The sequence below is a fragment of the Enoplosus armatus genome, chromosome 7, assembly GCF_043641665.1.
Source record: "Enoplosus armatus isolate fEnoArm2 chromosome 7, fEnoArm2.hap1, whole genome shotgun sequence".
In the NCBI taxonomy this organism is placed as follows: domain Eukaryota; kingdom Metazoa; phylum Chordata; class Actinopteri; order Centrarchiformes; family Enoplosidae; genus Enoplosus; species Enoplosus armatus.
In genome coordinates this window covers 21,553,267-21,574,581 of record NC_092186.1, presented here as the reverse complement: position 1 = coordinate 21,574,581, position 21,315 = coordinate 21,553,267, and the positions used below count along the sequence as shown (strand labels likewise).

At 42.2% G+C, this 21,315-nt stretch overlaps 1 protein-coding gene across 1 annotated transcript in view; it reads left to right on the top strand.

Moving 5' to 3' along the window:
• Positions 1–21,315, top strand: part of raver2 (ribonucleoprotein, PTB-binding 2) — a 67,568-nt gene that overhangs the window by 35,169 nt on the left and 11,084 nt on the right. The window contains exons 3-6 of the mRNA XM_070909383.1: positions 2,150–2,457; positions 3,411–3,575; positions 13,467–13,658; positions 19,239–19,359. Of these exons, the coding sequence (XP_070765484.1) occupies positions 2,150–2,457; positions 3,411–3,575; positions 13,467–13,658; positions 19,239–19,359 (786 nt within the window). The remainder of the gene's footprint in view (positions 1–2,149; positions 2,458–3,410; positions 3,576–13,466; positions 13,659–19,238; positions 19,360–21,315) is intronic.

Sequence of the window (21,315 nt, the reverse complement as noted above, 5' to 3'; positions counted from 1 at the left end):
GGTTGGAGCTTTCGTAGAAGACGGTGTGCTCTCGTACAGGTGTGAGGCCGCAGGGCGCAGCATTGTCCTGAGGCACGCTGATATTTTCCCGCAGGTCAAAAGCTCATAGTGCAAGGCGTACCTGTCTGCAGTGGTTCAAGGTGCACTTTAATGGATCTCTCCAAAATCACACAAACAGCCTGTCCTGTTTCACTTTGATTAGACCTGATTTTGACCAGCTCAACCCTGAAATCTCTCGTTTGGTTCAGCATGGAAAGCCAAACCTTGAATCAGTAATGCATTTTATTTTATCTCCTTTGGGGACTAAGAAGTGATGCAATCCAGTTAAAAATCTGAACACTGGTTTTGAGAGAAGTTGCTTATCACAAAGCATCTTAACTGCATCACCACGGTTACATTGGACCTCGGAAGTTGTTTCTCAGTATCATGTAGCATGGTTAGATGTTCACGATTCAAATTAATTCTGTTAGTCTTTTTGCACTCAGGGTGCCAGGAGGTGCTGTAGTTTTAGATTAGTTCTAGAGTTTATAGCCACCGAGCGCCCGCCTGACGTTACAAAGTGTTATCTGCTTGGAAGGTACATTTGATTTATTGGATAGTTGAGTCCAGTGTACTCGCCTCCTCAGCATTGTGTACGTTATGTGTTGGGTCTTTGGTGGCATTGCCTCGGCTCATGTAGATCAGTGTTGGGTAGAGAGCTCTGTTTTTTCCCTCCATGTTGAGTTTGGTGGTTTGGTTTTGGCTGTTAAGTTGTGTCTTTTTGAATCCTTTGAGCCTGTTGTTCTACACATGTAGTGTGTTTTTCTTAAATACTCAACCTGTGCAACACCATTTTCTCTTTTTCTCTTTGTCAGTCACAGACACGCACACACACACACACACACACACACACACATTGGGATTTTTAGCTACACATTGCAGATCAATTTATTAGCACCTCATTTCACAGCTCATGAATCCATTCATGGCTGTTTAAAGCCTTATAGGCTTCTAATGCTATGTACATTCACTCTGTTCCTCCCTTTCAGCCTAATACCAGTTTGTGTGTGTGTGTGTGTGTGTGTGTGTGTGTGTGTGTGTGTGTGTGTGTGTGTGTGTGTGTGTGTTGTTTTATTAATGGAACATTACACATTATGTTGTTTTGTAATAAGTTTTTAGCATTGAGTTAGGTATCGCTAGGAAGCCTATTGGAATTTTTTTACTAAGGCCTCGCTGACTGGGTTGTAATTTATCATAAAATATCAAAGCCTTCGTAATAGACTTACCGGACGTAAAGGAGGATTTTCTCATTCTGGGCTCCCTGAAAAGGCTGACAGACTCTTTACAGGTGATCTTCTTTGTTGCTTTACGGGACTAAAATGAAATACGACGGTTCTTTCGAACACCGCTGACGTTTTCAGTTTCAGGAAAGGGACATAGATCATCCTCTGGAAAGAAAAAGTGAAAAGACAATCATGAAACTCGGGCAGTGGTTGGAAGAGACACTCTTAATCATACGGAGTAGTGTGTATTTGAATTGTGACATTAAGGAATATTATTCATGGCATGAAAAAGAGGCTAACATTTGTCTTAAGGTATCGCAATTAAATTGCCAGTATTATTTAATTGTTTAGAAATGCTACCTGCACTTAAGCATTATTGTTTCTCTGACATATATATCTATATAGCAGACAGGTTGTCTTTTTTAAATGAGATAAAGTGTGTATGTGTGTGTGTCACAGTGGATTCCCCCTACATAGTGGCTCCCTATTGGCTTTCTAGCTAATGTGATGTCTTTCTCTCTGTGTGTCTGTCTGTCTGTCTGTCTGTCTTTATGACTGTCTGTCTGTGGTTTTGGCTGTTTGTGTCCAAATGTTCTCTTTTATCCCTTTTTTGTTCGTCACTCTGCCACATTCGGCCTGTCATTTATTTTCTTTGCTTTTCATGTGAGTTGTTTTTTTGCATGTTTTCTGACTGTGTGTCTCCATTTTGCACTCGCCACAAACTGCTTTCTGCCTGTTTTTTGAATGTCCGCTTTAAATGTATGTTTGTGTTTGTCTCTCGCACGTCCCCGTCCATTTATGTCTGTGCGTCACTTTCTTTGTGTCTGTTTCTTGTCTTCGTCTGTCTTTTCCTCTCGTCGCTGTCTCCATAATGTCCCCTCCTCCAGCCTTTGTGACTTTGCTGAACGGGGACCAGGCTCAGGATGCCATCCGCTCCCTCCATCACAGCACTGTCCGGGGACGCTTGATCAACGTCACGCTGCAGCCCACCGACTCCCTGCTCTGCCTCACCAACCTGCCGCACACCTTTACTGCCCAGCAGTTTGAGGAGCTGGTACGCGCCTACGGGAACATCGAGCGCTCCTTCCTGGTGTACAGCGAGCTGACGGGCCACTCCAAGGGATATGGGTTCGTTGAGTACATGAAGAAGGACTCCGCATCACGGGCCCGCTCTGAGCTGCTGGGCCGACCGCTGGTACGTTAGAGCGGCGGTTAAAATAATCCTGTCATGTTTGATTTATTGATGATGATGATTCTACGTTTATCTGTAAGACAGGAAGCTCTGTCGAAGGGCTATTTCTTTGAACCCTTTTTTGATGAGTACGGGATGAGTACAAAGGATGCATTTTAGTTTGCCGAGCCAAACCTGGGCTAAACCTTATTGGTTTGACTTGAATTGGCTCGATTTGACTGCAGTTAAACGTATGTGTTTTTTCGTGATTTGATAAACTCTTACCTCAAATTTTATTTCTAAGTTCCCAGATTGTAACAAAGGATTTGATTATACTAGATTGGACTACTAGCCAACACAAAGCAGGTTATGTGCGTATTTAGTTTTATTTAATTTAGCTCCAAACAAAACTGCAACCAGCTGGCCTGATTTGATTCAAACATAAAAGTGAGCAGAAAGGGGAATGATGATTGAGTCTTTGGCCGCATCCTCTCATTGAGTTTTTTACTCCCACAAAACTTCATCAGTGATCATCAGTCTCGGTTGATAGAACCTGACCAAACAGGGGAGAACAGATCATCCATACAAATACGGGCTCTGCCAGCTTCTGACAGTTTATTGGCTGAGTATAAAATATAAAATTTCAAAACATTTGTGGGAAGAAAAAATAAAAAATAAAATAACGTCCTCATTTTATTTTATTGCACCAAAATCAGTTTGTCTGACCTTGCATTTGTGATCATCTCAAGCAGTGAAACTGTTGCTGGAAGTGCAGCTGAAAGGCTGACAAGCTTTCAAATCAGCACTTGAGAGCCAAGAGCATGAATATATAATATCAAGTAAAGCCATATTTGAAAATATTTATTCATAATACATGCAGATTTTAGAGGGTACTTGTGTCGTTTAGGAGTGTGAAGCTAGTTCAGGGTCTTAAAAGTCTGACTCTGTATAACTCTACTCTACTACTACTTGTGCAGGCCGACCGCTCGTTGATGGTGCAGTGGATGGACGTCAACCAGCTCAGCCAAGAGGAGAACCTGCACTCCAAGTGTCTGTGCGTGAACCGGCTGCCGCTGGACCTCTGCGACTCTGAAGAACTGACCCAGCTCTTCTCTGAAACCTACAAACCTGTCTTCTGCCAGGTGAGTGTGTGTTTCTGATAGACATACAGACATATAGACACACAGTTATTAATTCGTAGCCTTTCATGGTATGTTGGAAGCCAAGACATCCGCATATGACGGGCAGTTTAGCATAAGTATAATAGCAGCCGAACAAAAACGTGAACATTTAGTTTTCACACCTCATACGAGCAAGATCAGATCTGCAAAATGATTGAACATGTCCGTGCTGTGTAAGAGATAAATGCTCCCAAATTGTGTTTTTGATTTTCTCAGAGTCTCATAGTCTAGCAGCAGCTGTAAAGAGCATGTTATTCATATCATAATATGTCACACAAGGATCTGTTCTTCATGATATGTATGATGCTCTCACTTTGAAATGGTTCCCTCCTTCAACACACCATACACACACCATACACACACACACACACACTATCAATCGAACACCACCAGGTGAGTGGTGCTGATATAAAATTCAGGGGTCAGCTCCGTCCCTATTGGCCAACCTTGCGGCATCACCAAGCAACTGTTTCCATGGTGAGGTGACACCAGCCCCACCCTTCGACTCCCTCCCTCTCTCCCTCCCGCTCTGCTCTGTTCTTGCCCAGTTCAGCTGTGTTGTACACCACCCTGCCCCACTGCATCCACTCCTCCCCCACATGCCCATTTAGACATCACTCAATGGGTGTCTGTCATCTGCTGCATTTCCAGTTTTAGCTCCACCCCTCTGCCCCACTCCCACATAGAAATCAATACACCCACATCATCCTGGTCCCATGATGCTTTGTGGGTGTTTAGCTCATGTTGCTTTGCTGTTACAGAGCCAGCAGGCTTTGACCTATGGTTCAGCTTTTTTTTTTTATGTACCGTACAGTATGTGCTTGCCTGTGTTACTGCTCTTCAATGTGTGTGCACTAGAATACTTAAGGCACAAAGCTTATGAAACCCTGTACATCGATGAACAGGATGCAGAAATGAAATCAATTCTAATGTGAAGTTCGGAAAAACATGCCACTGAATATCCAGTCTTGTATCACAATTTCATTACCTCTCTATTACCCAGCTTTATTTCCTGCCCGTTGGTACATTTTGTTTTACCTTTCATACACTGAGCCGCTGTTTTGTGGCTGTCAGGGAAAGAGAGTGTCATTCATTTATGAAGCACAATCCAAGGGGTTAAAATGACAGAACAGTTGGACAGTTTGGATTTTCTGTAATTCGCAAATAGCTGAGAGGTGGGATTTATGGGCAGGTAGTCCATGGAAATCTTTGTGAACATGTGTCTTTATTTTATTTTGTATGTACAATCTCAGCCTCATTTGCTTATATATATATATATATATATATATATATATATATATATATATATATATATATATATACTTAAATTAACATTTTCACATTTCTGCATGACTGCAAACACGGCAGCGCGGTTGTGGAAGGTTTTGTAGAGGTTTGCATTCATTGGAAGCACAGTGGCTGATGTTGTTTTGCTTGCAGATACTGTCAGCTAGTCAAGTGTGATACCGCTGGGGATTCACTTTTTTTTTTTTTTTTCAAAGCAGGAAAATACAAACATTGTGTGAAAAGCGTTACTCCCAGTGCGCCGGCTCTGTTTTAAGGGACATACCCGGCTATGTTTAGTGCAGTCTGTCCGGTTTACCATTTTCCACCATAAAGATTGATATATTTGGACGTCATCCCTTCTTTCTCTCGCATTGATCTATCGTTCATGGACACTTAAACAGTTATGATACCTAGAAAGAAGTTGGTCTTTGTTTGCTGCATTTTCATTTGTCTTAAATCATTACCTAATGTCTTGCTGTCGTCAACTGCAGTCTGTCTTACGTAAACCTTCTTCCTCCCCTGTGCACGCAGGTGGAACTCAGCCCTCTTGTCACTTTTCCTCTGTTCAGAGTGCACTTAACCTGTGGCCTTGGCCCTGAGCGCTATAATTCTGCTACCCACGAAAGGGCCCTCCAGGCAGCACTTTAGCTTGAGTCAGCCAGGAGAGGTGGATGGAGGAGAGGGTAAAGAATGTCAACCGTATTAGAGGGAAGGACAGCAGGATGGAGACAGTAAGGAGGGAAGAAGGGAGGAGGGAGGGCTGTGCTGAGAATGCCAGACCTATTAGAGGGAGGAGAGGGCTGACAGTATCAGGCCTAATAGAGGGAGGGAGACGGGGAGAGATGGAGAGCTGAAGTGAACTGGTGAAGAGAGGTAGACTGTCAGCCACAGTAGACAATTGTTTTCATATTTGCAACTGTAAATATAATAATGATGGCTGATGGCAAGTAAAAAACTGGATGGATGGCGTAACAGGGAGGGACATAAGGATGGATAGATGTTACAGGGCACAAGGCAAATGAATGGCAGACTGAGCAGAAATGGTTATGCTTGTCTGGCTCAATAAGGTTGTCCATGTCATATGTTAGAGCAATGACTTACTTTTCTGTTTGTTCTTTAGCAACAGCTGCATTCTTTCGCCACCGTTTGTGCAGCAGATTATGGTCCCATATCGCACAGACAAGCACTGTTAAGAACATAACTTCATTTCTTCATTCTGGTAAAGAGCTTATAATATCCAACGATACACAATAGATTTGGCCATGTTACATGATAATGTATATACATGCACGATGCACCAAACATTTAGAATTACTCCATTTGATATTATGGTGCAGCCACTACAAAAACAGATTCCACCTAATGCGCCGTACTGTAGGTGTTATTTAGCTCCAAGGAAGAGAAGGCACATACATGTGATTAAATACGGTGTCATTTTTTTTTTTCACTTTGAAGCTACTTAAAGGGAAGGGGGGGAGGAGTTAGAGTAGAGCTGCTCTTGCAGGTAATTCTTATTCAACTGAGGACAGTATGCAGTTCTTACCATGCTATCCTGAGTTAATTACGAGCTTTTACATTCGCTGTTTTCAGCGGCTGCTGCTGTGTAGGACTTGTAAGTCGTCGACATGCTTGTTTGGAAAAGGAACAGAGCAAGAGCGGCAGGTAGCACAGCGGCCACCATGGTGGTAATGTCCAGTCACTGGCGACGGTGTTTAATTGAAAGTACAGTCAAAAAGTATCATAGTAGCGACAACTGAGACGGTGTCAGTTAAATCTAACATACAGGCCCTGCAATGTTTTTCTCAGCAACAAGGGAAACAAAAGGAGGCATTAAAAACAGTGGGATGAATCAGAGATAATTCTACATACGTGTAAATATAGGTGGACTAAGAACTCTTAAGAGCATAGCATGGATTGCAGAACAAATCATAAAGTAGGGAAGAATATAAAGATTAATAAAAACCACCGTACAAATCAGCACTTTCGACAGTGAACCAAAGAGGCTGTAAGAGGAAAAACACATAATGAGCTTTATTTTGCTGCCAGAAAACGTAGACAGTTGCATTGTTTTATTCAGAAGCAGCAGAGAAAAGCTGATTTTGAATATGTAATGTGATTTACGCTGAAAAACATGTTCCTCCGAAATCATCGGCGCTGATTGTCGCACAGCTAATTAAAGTCTTTAAAGTACAATCTTGAGATGCTTGACACAATTATTGCCCCCCTTTGGTGAAACGTGCGGTGTTTTCAAAGTTTTATTCAGAGGAAGAATAACTTGCAAAGAAGAAAGATGTCATGGCGGCGCAGCACACAAAGATTATGAAAAAAACCTCCGCAAACATTTGTTGTTTGGTGAATTTCAACTTCGATTTAGCGGAATTGTTTCCTGCGAGATCACCCAGTCTTAAGACCAAGGATTTCTTGACTATTTTATCAAGTTTCTTCCACTTTTAAATGATCTTTTTTAATGATACTTTAACTTTCATCCACTGAGTCTCTCCCTCACTTTCATGTACACACACACACACACACACACACACACACACACTCTCATCCAGCTCTCTTTCCATAAAGATCTTCACAGTTAAACTTGTCACTGTGACAGGTCATGTACCTTTCTTCACAGACAGCTGGGACAGGGCTGTCGTGACCTCATCACTCAGTTCAGACAGCTGATGTGGCCATTTAAACTCCGTCTCACACACACACACACACACACACACAAACACAAACACACAGGGGTGATCCACACAGTCTTCGACCTGCCAGTGACTCAGTCAGCATGTCTTGGCTGGGGACCACGACTTGGGGTCAAGAGCTGTCAGACACACTGATAGCTAGCTTAGCATCTTTCTGCACTCTTACACACACACACACACACATGCAGAGACATACTGTACACAATGCATTTGGGAAAATACCATTTATTATGAAGTTTCCTTTGTTTTTCTAAATATCCGTCAATACCTGTAAACCTGAGCTGTGGCATCAGAATATTGACACATTGATTGTTTTCTCCTCACAAACGTCTGCTGCCTTTTATGTGTTACTGTGTTGATAGCACCCTAAGTCTTCGATCAAACAGCCTTCAGGCCTTGGTGACTTCGGAGAAGAGTCCTCACTCACACTTTATTTTTCTGCTGTTGAACCAATTGTACTTGATGATGATAGACGAAGGTTATTCCTACTGTCAGCCAAGGAACCTCTATTAATATGGTGTCTTCTGATGCAGGAATACTTAAATGTAGGTGAGATGCACTTTAGGCTACATCGACATGTAAGAGCATGTACTTTTCGTGGTTTTAGGTCTTAGGTCTGTTGCTAAGTTGGTATTTTTGCCTAAAGAGTTTCTATGAAATGAGTGTCTATTTCATGATATCCCTCTTTCTCTCTTGTAAAATACATATAGCTGATATTCAGTCACTGGACAGTGGACACCACTATAAAAAGCAAAAACAAGGCCAATATAATTCATAAGCACGTTGTTGGGATGTTTAAAAGAACTGAGCTGAACAAAGTTTGCACAAATGCCTCATTAATCAGCTTCAGTACACACAAAAGCCACTCTGTTGAGACGGAGAGCAGTAATCACAATGCATCATATGACCAACAACATGTACAGTGATTATAGTTGTTGATGTAATATACAGTATTGAGTGGAGGCCACAGTATGACATACTAGCCACATCCATCATGACCGAAAAACCAGCTATGATCATGCGTATGTTGCAGTAGGTTAGTTCAGTTATTCCAACTTTACTACCTGTTGGCCAAAGCATGAAAAACATATTCTGTCGATTAGACTGTTAATGGTAATTACACTTTGCAGGGGAGGGCCGATCTGTTTTTGATTCAACATCAATGATCATTTACAGAATGAAGGCTGAAGTACCAAATTCATGCAGTTAATTACTCCTTGAGGACTCGGTAGAGCGACCGCCAGACATTACAATAAGAAGTAAAAGATGTCTGTGATACTGAAGGGGTTCCAATAAAGGGAAGCTTCTCATTGTAACGACTCACGAACAGTGCTTCAATCACTTTCTATTGACTCTCTCCCTGCCATACGTTGCCGTCCTCAAACCTTTCTTGAAAATGTCAAGGCTACTTTGTGGTTACAACAAACGTTACATGTTCACTCTGTGCGGAAGCTGCTGTTTTCTGCCTGGATGGGACGCCGAAAAAATTGCATTTATCTGTATTTTTTAGAGGATACACAGCTGGCACATACAAGGCTCACATACAGCAGGCACGTGTCCACGCAGATCTGAATAATGATTGATTATTTTCTGTCGTGCGAGTGTAGTCGGTGAGTAGAGAGAGGCTCGCTTCACATCATCATCACTCACGCATGCTCATACGCACATATAGTGGATGATGGCTTGAATACCATTTGCACACAATCTAATTTGAATCCAATTTAATATATAATGTATGTATTCGCAGTTTGCCCACTCCCACTCCGGTTTTATTTGTTAAAAGGTTTTTAGATGTTTTCCTTTCTGTCTTTTCTGGCTCATATCCTCCGTCAGCCTCCATCACTCAGTCACTGATGTTTCTCTTCTCCTCTTCTCCTCTTTCCTCCTCTTCCTCTCTCTCTTTCTCTCCACCCTCCCAGCCTCTCCTGCTCTTCCATCCACCCATCCATCCATCCATCCATCTCTCAAGAGGTTCAGGCCATTTCCATACGTTTTGCTTAATGTGTGCTGATGATAATAGCCTATCGACAATACTCCTCCACACATACATCCATTTTCCTCCCTCGTTCCATCCATCCATCCTTCCTCTGTTCAGACTGGAGGGAGCAGCAGACGAATGAGAGGAGGGATGGAAGGAGGGAGAAAGTGGAGGACCACTTGACTGAGCGCTGATGGAAACAGGCGTCAGCGCTCAGGCTGAGAAAGCACAAATACATTTCTCTCCCACTGATACGTATTCTGTCAATTTTTATAATACGTAATGTCTGATGTGATTATATTTAATAAGTGTGATGATATGATAGTTTTATATATTTAATTGCAATCACAAATCCTCTGAAACTATATTGGGCCTTCTTGTAAATGCTATTGACATTTAATATTGAATTAGTAGGCCAGAATATTGATAACTGATTCATTTACGTTTCTTAAAAACGCAAAAACACCAACAATTGTTTGGTACAAGCTTCTCAAATGTGAATATTTGGTGCTTTTCTTGGTCTTCTTTGATTATAAAATGAATATCTTTGGATTTAAGGCTGTTGGTTGGACAAAACACGCTATTTGACGACATTACCATGGCCTTTGAGAAACTATTTTCTGACATTTCATAGAACAAACGATTACTCAGGAAAATAATTGGCAGATTATTCTATCTGTATTAAAAATAATCGTTAGTCTTAGCCCTCGTCTACTTATGAAGCATCCACATCAGACGCATTGGGGAAAGGGACAAAACATGGACCATCCTATCTGTATGTGTTGCTATAAACCTCTTTAATGTTTTGCTTTACGTTAGCACATTAAAAGCTTGAATAAATATTATGAACCCTCCCTGTTGTGCTTATGGAGCGTCACCTTATTTCAGAGCAGAGCACTAAAGTCACAGTCTGGTCTGGAACTTGTAAGGCGCATTCATACTTGGCAGAATAGGCCCTTTCCACAGTAGACATTTTGAGAACAATGGCAATCACTTTTCAGACCGCGCGTACTTTGACTACAATAGAAACAAGCGAAACGAACCTCAAGAGCAGAAAAGGTGCACACAAATTCAGCTTTGAATTGACTCTGAATGCTCAGTGTCTCCAACTGAATTAGCCACTTCAATATTAATCTACAAGAAAACATATGGAAGTATGACATGGATACATTTAAAGCGGCTCAGATGCTTTTGATCCGTGCACCAGAAACAGTCTCTCACAGTGGACACATTCTTTTGAACGGAAAGATAAATCAAACACTCGTGTATCTTTTCAGTATTTTGATTGAATTCAGCCACAGCCGACAATAAGTCAAGTGGTGTGTTTTAACCATCAGCCATTAGCTTTTAGCCATTGTCATTATCCAATATCATCCATTAGCTTAAAGCTATTAGCCTGCCTGCATTATTTAGCTGCTCCTCACACACTGGAAATGACTGAACCCTCTTGACAGAAAAGTCTATCGCCTTCGGATGTAATGTTACTGGTCAGCAGTACTGTTGGCCGGCAGAGATCCCTTTATTGACCAGCAGCCGTAAAGAAAATGTGACACAACATTGTTCCGTCAACTGTCCATGTTTGAAAAGACCAGGCGTTTCACTGGATGCAGCCTTTAAATTGGTAGCAGGAGATTACTTGGTTTAGATCAGCCGCCATTTTGGTTGCTTTTACACACATACGGACACTTGCCGTTGGTTGTGTGTATGTGCGTGTGTGTGTGTGTGTTTATGTGCGTGTGGTCACTCCCTGGAGCAATGCAGGAAGAGGATGCATCTCTTACATCATGTCATTTTTTTATCTATCCTTTTTGACAAAAGAAGCTGAGACGAGCTCTTTTACCTCCACTGCAACACACAGTTACTGCCTTGTCACACACACAGAAATATACACACACTTGAAAGAGGAAGTGTATAGGTTCTTGTTCAAAGTTACATTTCTAACTTTGATCCTCCTTGTAAGTTCTTGTTGGCGTGCTTGCATGAATTTGATGATTTTTTTTTTTTTTTTTTAATTTGTGAGCTTAATATGACTGAATTAGCAATGAGCTAGCAACTTTGGACTTGTTGCTGGCTTTGCAGTCTCACGCCGGTCACTAGCTTTTGAGCGGAGCACGTCACCATGGTAACTTCGACTGCATAAATATCTTGCTCTGGAGGAGATTGCGTTTTTGGGCCGTTGAATCCAAATGTGTGAAGTGCCCTTCCAGTCAGCTTTCTGGATAAATGGTTTTACTATTCCTAGATAGAGCCATGAACTTGATGCAGAAATAGAAAAGAGACTGTTTGCAGGGGCCTTCTTTGCCTGCCCCGGTGATTTATTAAAAGATAGAATAAATTAAAGTAATGTTTCCAGGCATTTTGCCCTCTCTGGTGAGGGAAAAAAAGAGGGCTTCTATTAAACAGCATGCAGCTTATATTAGATGATTACAATTATCAGTGAGTACATTTCCTCTTGCATATTGAAGAAAAAAGCCACTCTAAAGCACATTCACTCCATTAAAACAGCTCTTGGTGATAATGCCTTTGGTGGTGTATTAGTTAGTTAGCATCATTGGTGTTGCTGTAAACAGCCACAGTGGTTACAGGTTTCAATTGGCCCACATGCTGTTGAATATGAACATCTCCAGTGAGCGGTGGTGGAAGAAGTACACAGATCTTTTACTGCAGTGAAAGTACCAGTTCAACATTGTACTTCATTCAAAATCCTACTTAAGTAAAAGTACTGAAGTGTACTTAAAGTATCAAAAGTAAATGTACTGTACTGTAGCCCAGTGGTTCCCAATCTGGGGATCGGGCCCCTCCAAAGGGTCACCAGATAAATCTGATGGTTTGTCAGATGATTAATGGGAGTAGAAAGAATGAAAAAACAAAGTTCTAACACACATTTGTATAACTTTTTTGTACACAAGCCATAACGGTTGGGAGCCCCTGGTTTAACCTGTAGCAAGGCATTGTGTGTAATACACTTATCAAACATTTTAATGTGTAAATGGACTTAGTTACTTTCCACCACTGCCATCCATCCATCCATTACCTGTACATGCCTATCCTGGTCAGGGTTGCGTTGCAGGGAGCTAGCTATCCTGCACACTGGACAGATCACCAGCTTTTCACTGGACTGACACACAACAAGTTCACTCCTGAGGACACTTTAGAGACTCCAGTTCACTTAACCTACATGTTCTTGGAGTATGTGAGGCAACCAAAAGCCCAGCAGGAAAACATGAATACTCCTCACAGAAATGGCAGATTCAAACCCAGGACCTTTCTGCTGTCAGGAGTTCTTCAACGTGATCAAAAGAGGGGTAACATGCTGGTATGAGGGATGCTGGAATAACCCAAGTATGCCACATTTTAGTGAAGGTCTATTAAGTAATAATAGTTCATTTTAAATCTTTGTATATATGTTCTGTGTGTGTAGCGTGAAGTGGGCTACAACTTTAATTTCATTGTACAACCGTATGTGGTAAAATGACAAACGAATGAACCGTGAACCTTGAAGTAGTATTTCCTGTGAACTAACAGGAGCAGCTCACAAATAAGAGGAGGCAACCAACGTCCTATGATTTTAACCAGACACTTGAGCAGGGGAGTAAGTGACAAAAGGAAGTGCCTTGTGTGCATAACTTTGGGTTACATAATGAAGTAATAATAAGATTATTCTGTGCCCCAGTAACACACATCAAACTACAGATCTCGCAGAGGTAAAGAAAATGAAGCCATGAAACAGTGCAGGTTTAATTCAACTTTTCTTGGAGCAAAGCTGCTGCAGAAGCATAAATAATCCTCATGGTTAAATAAAATGGTCAATAAGTGAAGTCTTTCTTGCCCTGAAGCACAAATGTTTGAATTTCAAAAATTAAAAAAGCTATATCCTTATTCTTCCAGCTTGCACAGGATGAGGGTAGCCCAGTCCGAGGCTTCGGCGTGGTGGAGTATGAGAGCGCAGAGCAGGCAGAGGCTGTGCTGATAGAGATGGACCGAACACTGGTGGGAGGACAGGAGGTCCGTCTGTCCCTCTGCTCCCCCGGAACCTCAGGGAGAAGCACCCTGGCTGCACTCATCGCCGCCCAGGGTATGGTGAGTATGGTGCTCGCAAGAGCGGCACAAACCATCATATTAAAGGCGCATACCCACACATACTGCATTATACCCACAATGAAATGTTCCAAACAGGCCGTGCCAACAGTCCCAGTTCAGTCGTCAAAGACCGATGTGCTAATCCACAAATTGTGATCTTAGAGGACATCAGGTTACTTCATCATCAATCTACGGAATCATCAGGCACCAAATCTACATGTTGGACTGCAAATATGTCCTCCAGTGGGATCTCCCCATTGCTAATGTTTTGTGAAGATGACTTATAACACAAAAAGGAACAACCTTCTGATGCTGTTGATGGTATTTTTCAGTGTCTAATTTCCCAAAGAATGAGTAAAAAAAACATGTAAAAAATGTAACAAAGCGAATAAGGTCTGTCGTAATGCGTGCCAAATAATAGTTTCCGCCCATAGAACCGTCAGCCGTCAGCAAGGTCAAGCAAATCACACATGATGGCTCCAACCCACTGAACAACCAGGACAAACTGCTGCCCTCTGGTCAGAGGTTTAATCCTATAAAGTGCAGAGTAGTTCAGTCAGCCACGGAACGGATTATTATGTGAATGCATTATATTTATGCTTTATATTTGGCTTCTCGGCACTAAACCCGTCACTCCACACAGCAGACCTCCCTGACAGGGGGTCTTTAGGCGTAGAGCCAACAGGGGGGTGGTGCTGGTGGGCTGGAGGCGGGGCTCATGAAATACTGTGTGAACCGAAGTGAGTGTTGCAATTATAGCAGCATTTTCTGGTGAGCAGTGTAGCATCTGGCATGTATGGCAGAGCAAAACAGGAACACAAGAGCAGGGCAGCATCACTTCATCCAATTACAGGGGGTGCGTTGGATATACTGTGTGTTGCTTTGAGTACAGTTTGTTATGGGTGAGCGTAGCAGCACACAGGCTTAACAAGCTTGCAGACTTCACTGCCTTTGCGCGAAGAGCTTATTATATGCTGAATAGCCTCGCATGGAGCTGTTGCATACAGTGCACGTGCTGCAGTGTTAGCAAAATAACAGTGAAAGCAGTATCTGACTTTGGTAAATCCAGCTCCACCTCAGACAGAAGTGTGAGTAAAAACATGCAAACACATGTCTGTTTTGACAGGGATGACTTTGGGGGAGAAAAAAAAAAGAATCTTCTCCGTAAAAACTGGATTTCCTCAAATCTCGAAGTCCTCACACTGTTTCACCAACACATCGGACTTCCCAGACTCACATGTAAACACACAAACAAGCAGACATGCTCGCAGCCACATCTCACTGTGAAGCCAGTCCCAACTGGTAACTGCTCATCCAGCGTTCATATACACTGACGTTTGACGTGGTGCACATGCGTGAACTCTCGCTGGCTGAAATAGTCTTTGTAGCTGTGGTATCCCTCCTACACTGTACTGTGGTAGCAGAGAGGCACTGACATGATAATTATAGTTCTATAGACTGATTGGGCTCCTCCACTGTCTCCTGCTGCCTGAAATACACCCAACTCACACCCAACTCACACCCAGTGTGACACTCGTACACACACATTCAAATGACATTCAAATGGATACACACCAGCAGACTTACACACACATGATGTCAATGCAAGTCAGAGTTCCAATCAGTTGTGGAAAAGGAAAAGTACTTGCTAGTTTCCATGGGTACATGGATTTATATATGTAATTTCACATTTATATATTCACAGGTACAAAATCTAGACAAAAAAGGGTAAACATTTCACGCTGAGTCTCAATGCTGTGTGTGTGTGTGTGTGTGTGTGTGTGTGTGTGTGTGTGTGTGTGAAAGGGAGTGAGAGACGGACGATGTGGTGAATGGTTTAAGAATACTGCCATACTGACCAAAAATATTGGATAATGGAAATTGCATTTAAAAAGTAGGTTTGTCTTACATTTGAGGACAAGAACTTCAATGTCTTGAATGCATTCACACACTTCTGTCTGTCTTTCTTGCTCTGTGTCTCTCCATGACTCATAGTCGCTTTGTCTCTGAGTGTCTCTGTAGAGGAGGGTAGTGGTAGTTGCGAGGGAAACTAGTAGTTAGCTGAATGAACACTCTCTTCACCAGCCGGTTAGACGAGTGTTGATGATGGTTGTTAATACACCAATCAACTGATAAATGCTGGTTCTCTGGGTAGATGTTAAAATGTAAAAAGGCAGAAAAAAACAAACCATAAAACCCCCCAATAGACTGCAGTTTGTCATGCTACACTCAATTAACACAATGTTTTATGAAACTGTGAATTATTTCACATTTTTATACATTATTTTGATAGATTTATTGTATGTATATATTGTGAAAGTGGGGTCTTGTTATCAATAGCCAATACAGTAAAATGTGGATTTAGTAGATTCTTGTTTGAGTTCTTCTAATATGGCTTTACCAGTAAACTCCAATAATGTCAGTAGTAATTTGTGTTTTGCATATTTTCCCTTGAACAGCCTACAGGCTCAAAATACAACAATGTTGCTCCTGTTATTGTATTTTCACATGAATTGCAGGTTTATGGTTCATTATGAGCTACCCATAGGCCATGGACAACCATGACAGCGTGCTCGTTTGGTGATAAGTATTTCAGGTTACACTAATTGAGCTTATGGAGGGCTACAATTAAAAGTCAAAATCAATCTTAAATTTCAAACTGCCACGTTTGACATGCGTACATGTCTGACAGCTGTACTCGCAGCTGTTACAGAACAAGAAAGATCAGGTGCAAGTAAAGCGCTCGCGGCCTTGAGATGGAGGGTTCGAAAATGACAGGTTGAAAAGCAGAGCAGCGACAATCACAGTTAGTCTGAATTGCAACGAAGAGGGTGGAAAGACACTGAGAGAAAATGTGTTTGTGAATGAATTAGCTGAGGAAGAGGAGGCAGACGTGAGGATGGAAGGAAGGTAAGAACACACTGGACTGGCCGAGAGAAAGAGACCAGAAAAGGGAAGGACAAGGAAGAGAGAGAGAGAGAGAAAACGTTTGAGCCTGTGAGGACTGCAAGGTTGCATTAGCACCCCGAGTCTCCGTTTTAAGATTATTGCAGTGAATGTGAGCAGCTGGTAAAAGAAACATCAGACCTTCAGAAAGAGATCAAGACCTTCTCCTGGCTCCAGATCTCCTCTGAGGCCTTGTTCCTCCAGTCAGTGAATATGAGTGTGAACGCTGAGGACCAGATGGCCTCCTCCTCCCTCCTCCTTTCTTCTCCCTCCATCTCTCTCCTTGCGCGTTACTTCTCGCCTTCCCTTCTTCGCGGCTTCCTTACCTCCCTGGCGTGTGTGTCAGTGCGTGGGTGTGTGGCTGGATTTTGTGCCAGTAGCCAAACAGACTGATGCATGATGACATTTTTCCCCAACAGAAAGAAAAGAAAGGAGAGAGAGCTTTCCTCCTCCTCCTCCTCCTGCCGTCCTCCTCCTTCTCTCTCTCTCTCTCTTGCCTTGAAAGACGCTGTCAGCTATGACTGGCCTTGTTCATCACCGGCACACACACACACACACACACACACACACACACACACACACACACACACACACACAGGCCAGCTTTCCTTGCTGTAACACACAAATACACATACTGTATGTGTGCACCAGACTCTCTCCTCTTCCTCTCTTGCTGACAGGCTGGAGTCAGACCCACTCCATCCCCGTCAGTAATGCTCTCTCTTCAGGATGTGACAGGGAGGAAACAAGGTTGACTTGAGCTGAAGTCATGCTGTAGCTCAGGGGCAGACGAGGAGGAAATATCACCATCCTGCTAATGTTGTTTTAAATAGCCGTGTCTTTGGGCCAGCCAGCGAGTACTGCCGGCACACTGTCAGTGCTGAGGAGAATCTACCAGAGCAAGGGCTGCTCCATTCGATCGGACGCGGTCTAATTCGATAGGATTTCATTTGAGTCCGTTGAATTACATTTCGCAGCGTAATGGGTGATTGAATTCTTATTTGGGAACGTGCCTTACACTATGTGTTTCGATTAAAAGCGAGTCAGCGGAGATCCGTTTAGTTCCAGGAAATCCAGCTCATTTCAAATGAAACGTAAGCTTTGCTATTAACGGGGGACGCGCACAAAGAGTAAAACTGGCCTTGCATGTGTGCTCAGAAAAGAATTAAATGGAACATGCAGCTGCAGCAACACTGTGGGACACATTAAATGCACAAAGTAACTAAAACTGGCGCAACACAAGTAAGCGAGCAGTGCTAAATAGACACATACTGTCAGGTTACAGGTTGCTGCAAGCTGAAAACACAAGTTAATATCTATTGCAGCAGTTGTACAGACACGTATTTCCTCTTTCTACTTACAGTAGGACCCAGTAACATTTTAAACACCTGGTAGATGAATGATTAAGACCTGCTTAAGACTGTTGTAATAAAGGTGAAGAATAATCTTTAAGAAATGCAATAAAAACGGTAGCTTTGCAAGACTACAACATTCTTCCACAGTATGCAAGTCAATCACAAGAGACACGATCAAAGCTGACAGTGCTGCGCCTTGATCACAGAGATCAATTTCAAACGGCATCTTGGAAGAGAGTCTGTATCCCCGTTCAAGTATGGAATCTGTAACATTTTTGGGTTCATCTCTTATAAAATGTGTTTTGGTTGTTTTTTTTACGGAAAGGTCCTCGTTATGTAGCTTTCAAAATCTCTGTGAGCCTCTTTATATTATGAACCATGACATTCTCCATAAGCACACAATATTATGCCAAAGTTCAAACCGTTTTATGACGAGATACTTCAGTATTTTGTGGTTTTTCTGAGCTCTTCTCATTGGTCTGAAGTGTGTGGAAGTGGGATTCAGCAGTATTTGAATCAAAAGGACAGGACAGTTGTTGGCTTGTTTGCCTCTGTTGCCAGACCACTGTCAATGAAATGGGATCAAACCACACACACACACAGTCCTTATTAAGTAGATTAGTGTTACACTCCTAATAAATGATACTTAACAATGTTGTTTTTTCTCAACTTAACTTTGATTGTTGCGAATTTGGTAACAAATGTACAGTTTTTTGAGAAATGGTTTGAAACCATGTTTTCAGGGGCTTCAAAGTGTCACTTGCTTTCCTCTTGTGATTGGTTTGTACATTAAACTGTTGTGTGCAAGATCCTCACAAGATTGTCTTGTTCGTGCTTTTACTCGCAGTGTGATTTTTTAAAAAAAATTGTATTCACACCTCAGCCTGATGGCAATATTGCAGCAGATTTTTTTGTCTCTTTCCCCCTCCTGCTCCTTTTCTGTTTCTCTAACAGCTCTCTCTCTCTCTCTCTCTCTCTCTCTCTCTCTCTCTCTCTCTCTCTCTCTCTCTCTCTCTCTCTCTCTCTCTCTCTCTCTCTCTCTCTCTCTCTCTCTCTCTCTCTCTCTTGCTTATTTTCTTTTGTCTCCCAGATTGACTCCCCGCTGCTGACATTGCAGACATTTCCCAATGATGTAAACTAGTGTAATGATTACCACAGCCATCAGGGACTCCTAATGACGAGATCAAAACACATACTGTACACACACACACACACACACACACACACACACAGTCTCACTTTTCTTCCTCTAACTTGTGTGTATTTTGTTGTTCTCCAGATTCTGAGTAATAGGAAAGGTCTGCTACCAGAACCCAACCTGGCCCAGCTGTTGACCAGCATGACCAATCCTGCTGCCCTACAGATCCTCATGAGACCGTACCACACTGGGAAAAGAGGAGGTACGACTGTAAATGTGCTGCTGCATGAAGCATGGATCAGCTTTTCATTTGGTTTCGAGTCCTAAAACCCCAGAAGTTATGATACACATACGTGATTTTAACGCAGTCTGAATTTGTAATATTTCTTTTAGCCCACTGAGTTATACATCATGGCTTTCATCATCAATATATCATGTTGTGTACAACACCTTCGGCTAGTAGTGTACATCAACCTTGTGCTGGAAAAAGTGGTAGTCTCATAGGTGGCCCTAACATACTGTATCAAGAGCTGAAATGGATGGGAGTGCACTGGAGAGGAGAGTTGATAGAGAATGACTGGCACAGCAGGAGACGTCACACATCAAGTTAAAGGTTTGGAGAGCAGATAGCTGCCTGTACACTGAAATGACAGCAGTGTGATTGTCAGAAAATAAATAAAAAATAATGCTCTCATGTTCTAATGTTACTTCAGACACACAGGACTCTGGATAATGCTGCGATCCTATAGGTTTATGTTATGACCTTCACTTTGGAATGGCGGACAGGTCTAAATACCACATTACCCATGAGCCTCGGCCTCTGTTGCTATGGAAAAGGAGCCAGACAGAGGCACAAATCAGAGCGGTAGCAAATTTAAAACGCCTCGTGTTGAATTTGTGAACCAAACACAGCGTTATAATTGCTGAATTCAAGTAAATTGATTTAAGCGCCAGATTGTTTTCAATCTTCTCAACATCATAATCTTTAGCTTTCACCAGTTTCTGTGATTAGACTTTTTTAAATGGGGGCGTCTCTTAAAATGCTTTTTTAGTATTCATAAATTGTCTTGCCTGTAGTTCCCTTTAGAAACACGCAGCTAAAAACTTTCAACTTGAAAATGGTATATTATATCTAATATATATATATATAATTTGCATGTGCGCTGCACATTTTGAATAATCTTTTAAAGCAAATCAGCATCCTGAACTCGTCCTTTTGAGTAGTCATTCCCCTCCTGAGGGGCTTGGATGATTATCAAAGATCCACTGTACGAGTCTGCCCCTCTGTTAGGCCCTCCTATATACTGTAATCACCTCTTCAACGGCTTCATTATTTGATGAATGGCTAATCAGGTATTAAAATGAAATCGTGTGACATTAGCGGAACAAATGAGAACAGGAAGGACAGAAGATGGGGGAGGTGGGGGAGCTCTCTTAAAGAAGTGCACGCACAATTAAAGTCTAAAATTAGGACCTTGATTAAATGTTAAACTTTCTCTACCTAATCTGGTGGAAGCTACCATTAGCATTGACGCTTACATTTATTATGAGGAGACCTTGTGATACAGAGAAGTAAGACACACGCACACAAAAGCCGAAGAAAGGGAGTGTGTACTGTATGTGTGTAGCTGTAGGGTGGCACTTGCCCGAAGGCCAGCGAGACGCCCTGTGACCAATTCTGCTGATATGAATCCCGAACAGGGAAAATGCGTGTGAATGTGGGCAAACCCACCAAAATTTTGGAGATCTATACACGGTTTTCCCATTGAATAAACCACTGTAGCTTAAAAACAACAAACCATATTAGTCGGAATGAATAAATGCTTGTCAACACAAATTGACCTCTTGTTGTTGCCATGGTGATTAGGTAAGCAAGAGGATTGATATATGTCCACTGATGGGAAAAATACAACGTAACTGCTCCTTTTCAACATCGGTTCAATTCAAATTATTCAGCACTACAAAGAAATAGTAACAAACCAACACTTGGCGATGCTTCTTCTTTCCGCCAGACTTGATCAGCGTGAACAGCAGAAGGGAACTGCTGTTTACTCATTACGTGCAAGAAAAGACAACAATTACTGGTGCACAAACACGCACAGCTGGAACCATTTCATTACATTTCTCACCAACCAGGCTGTCCTTATCACAGCCGCGCGGCCGAGCTCAACGCGCCGCCAATGAAAGTTAAAGGCAGCAGCTGGCCTTTGAGGTTTGT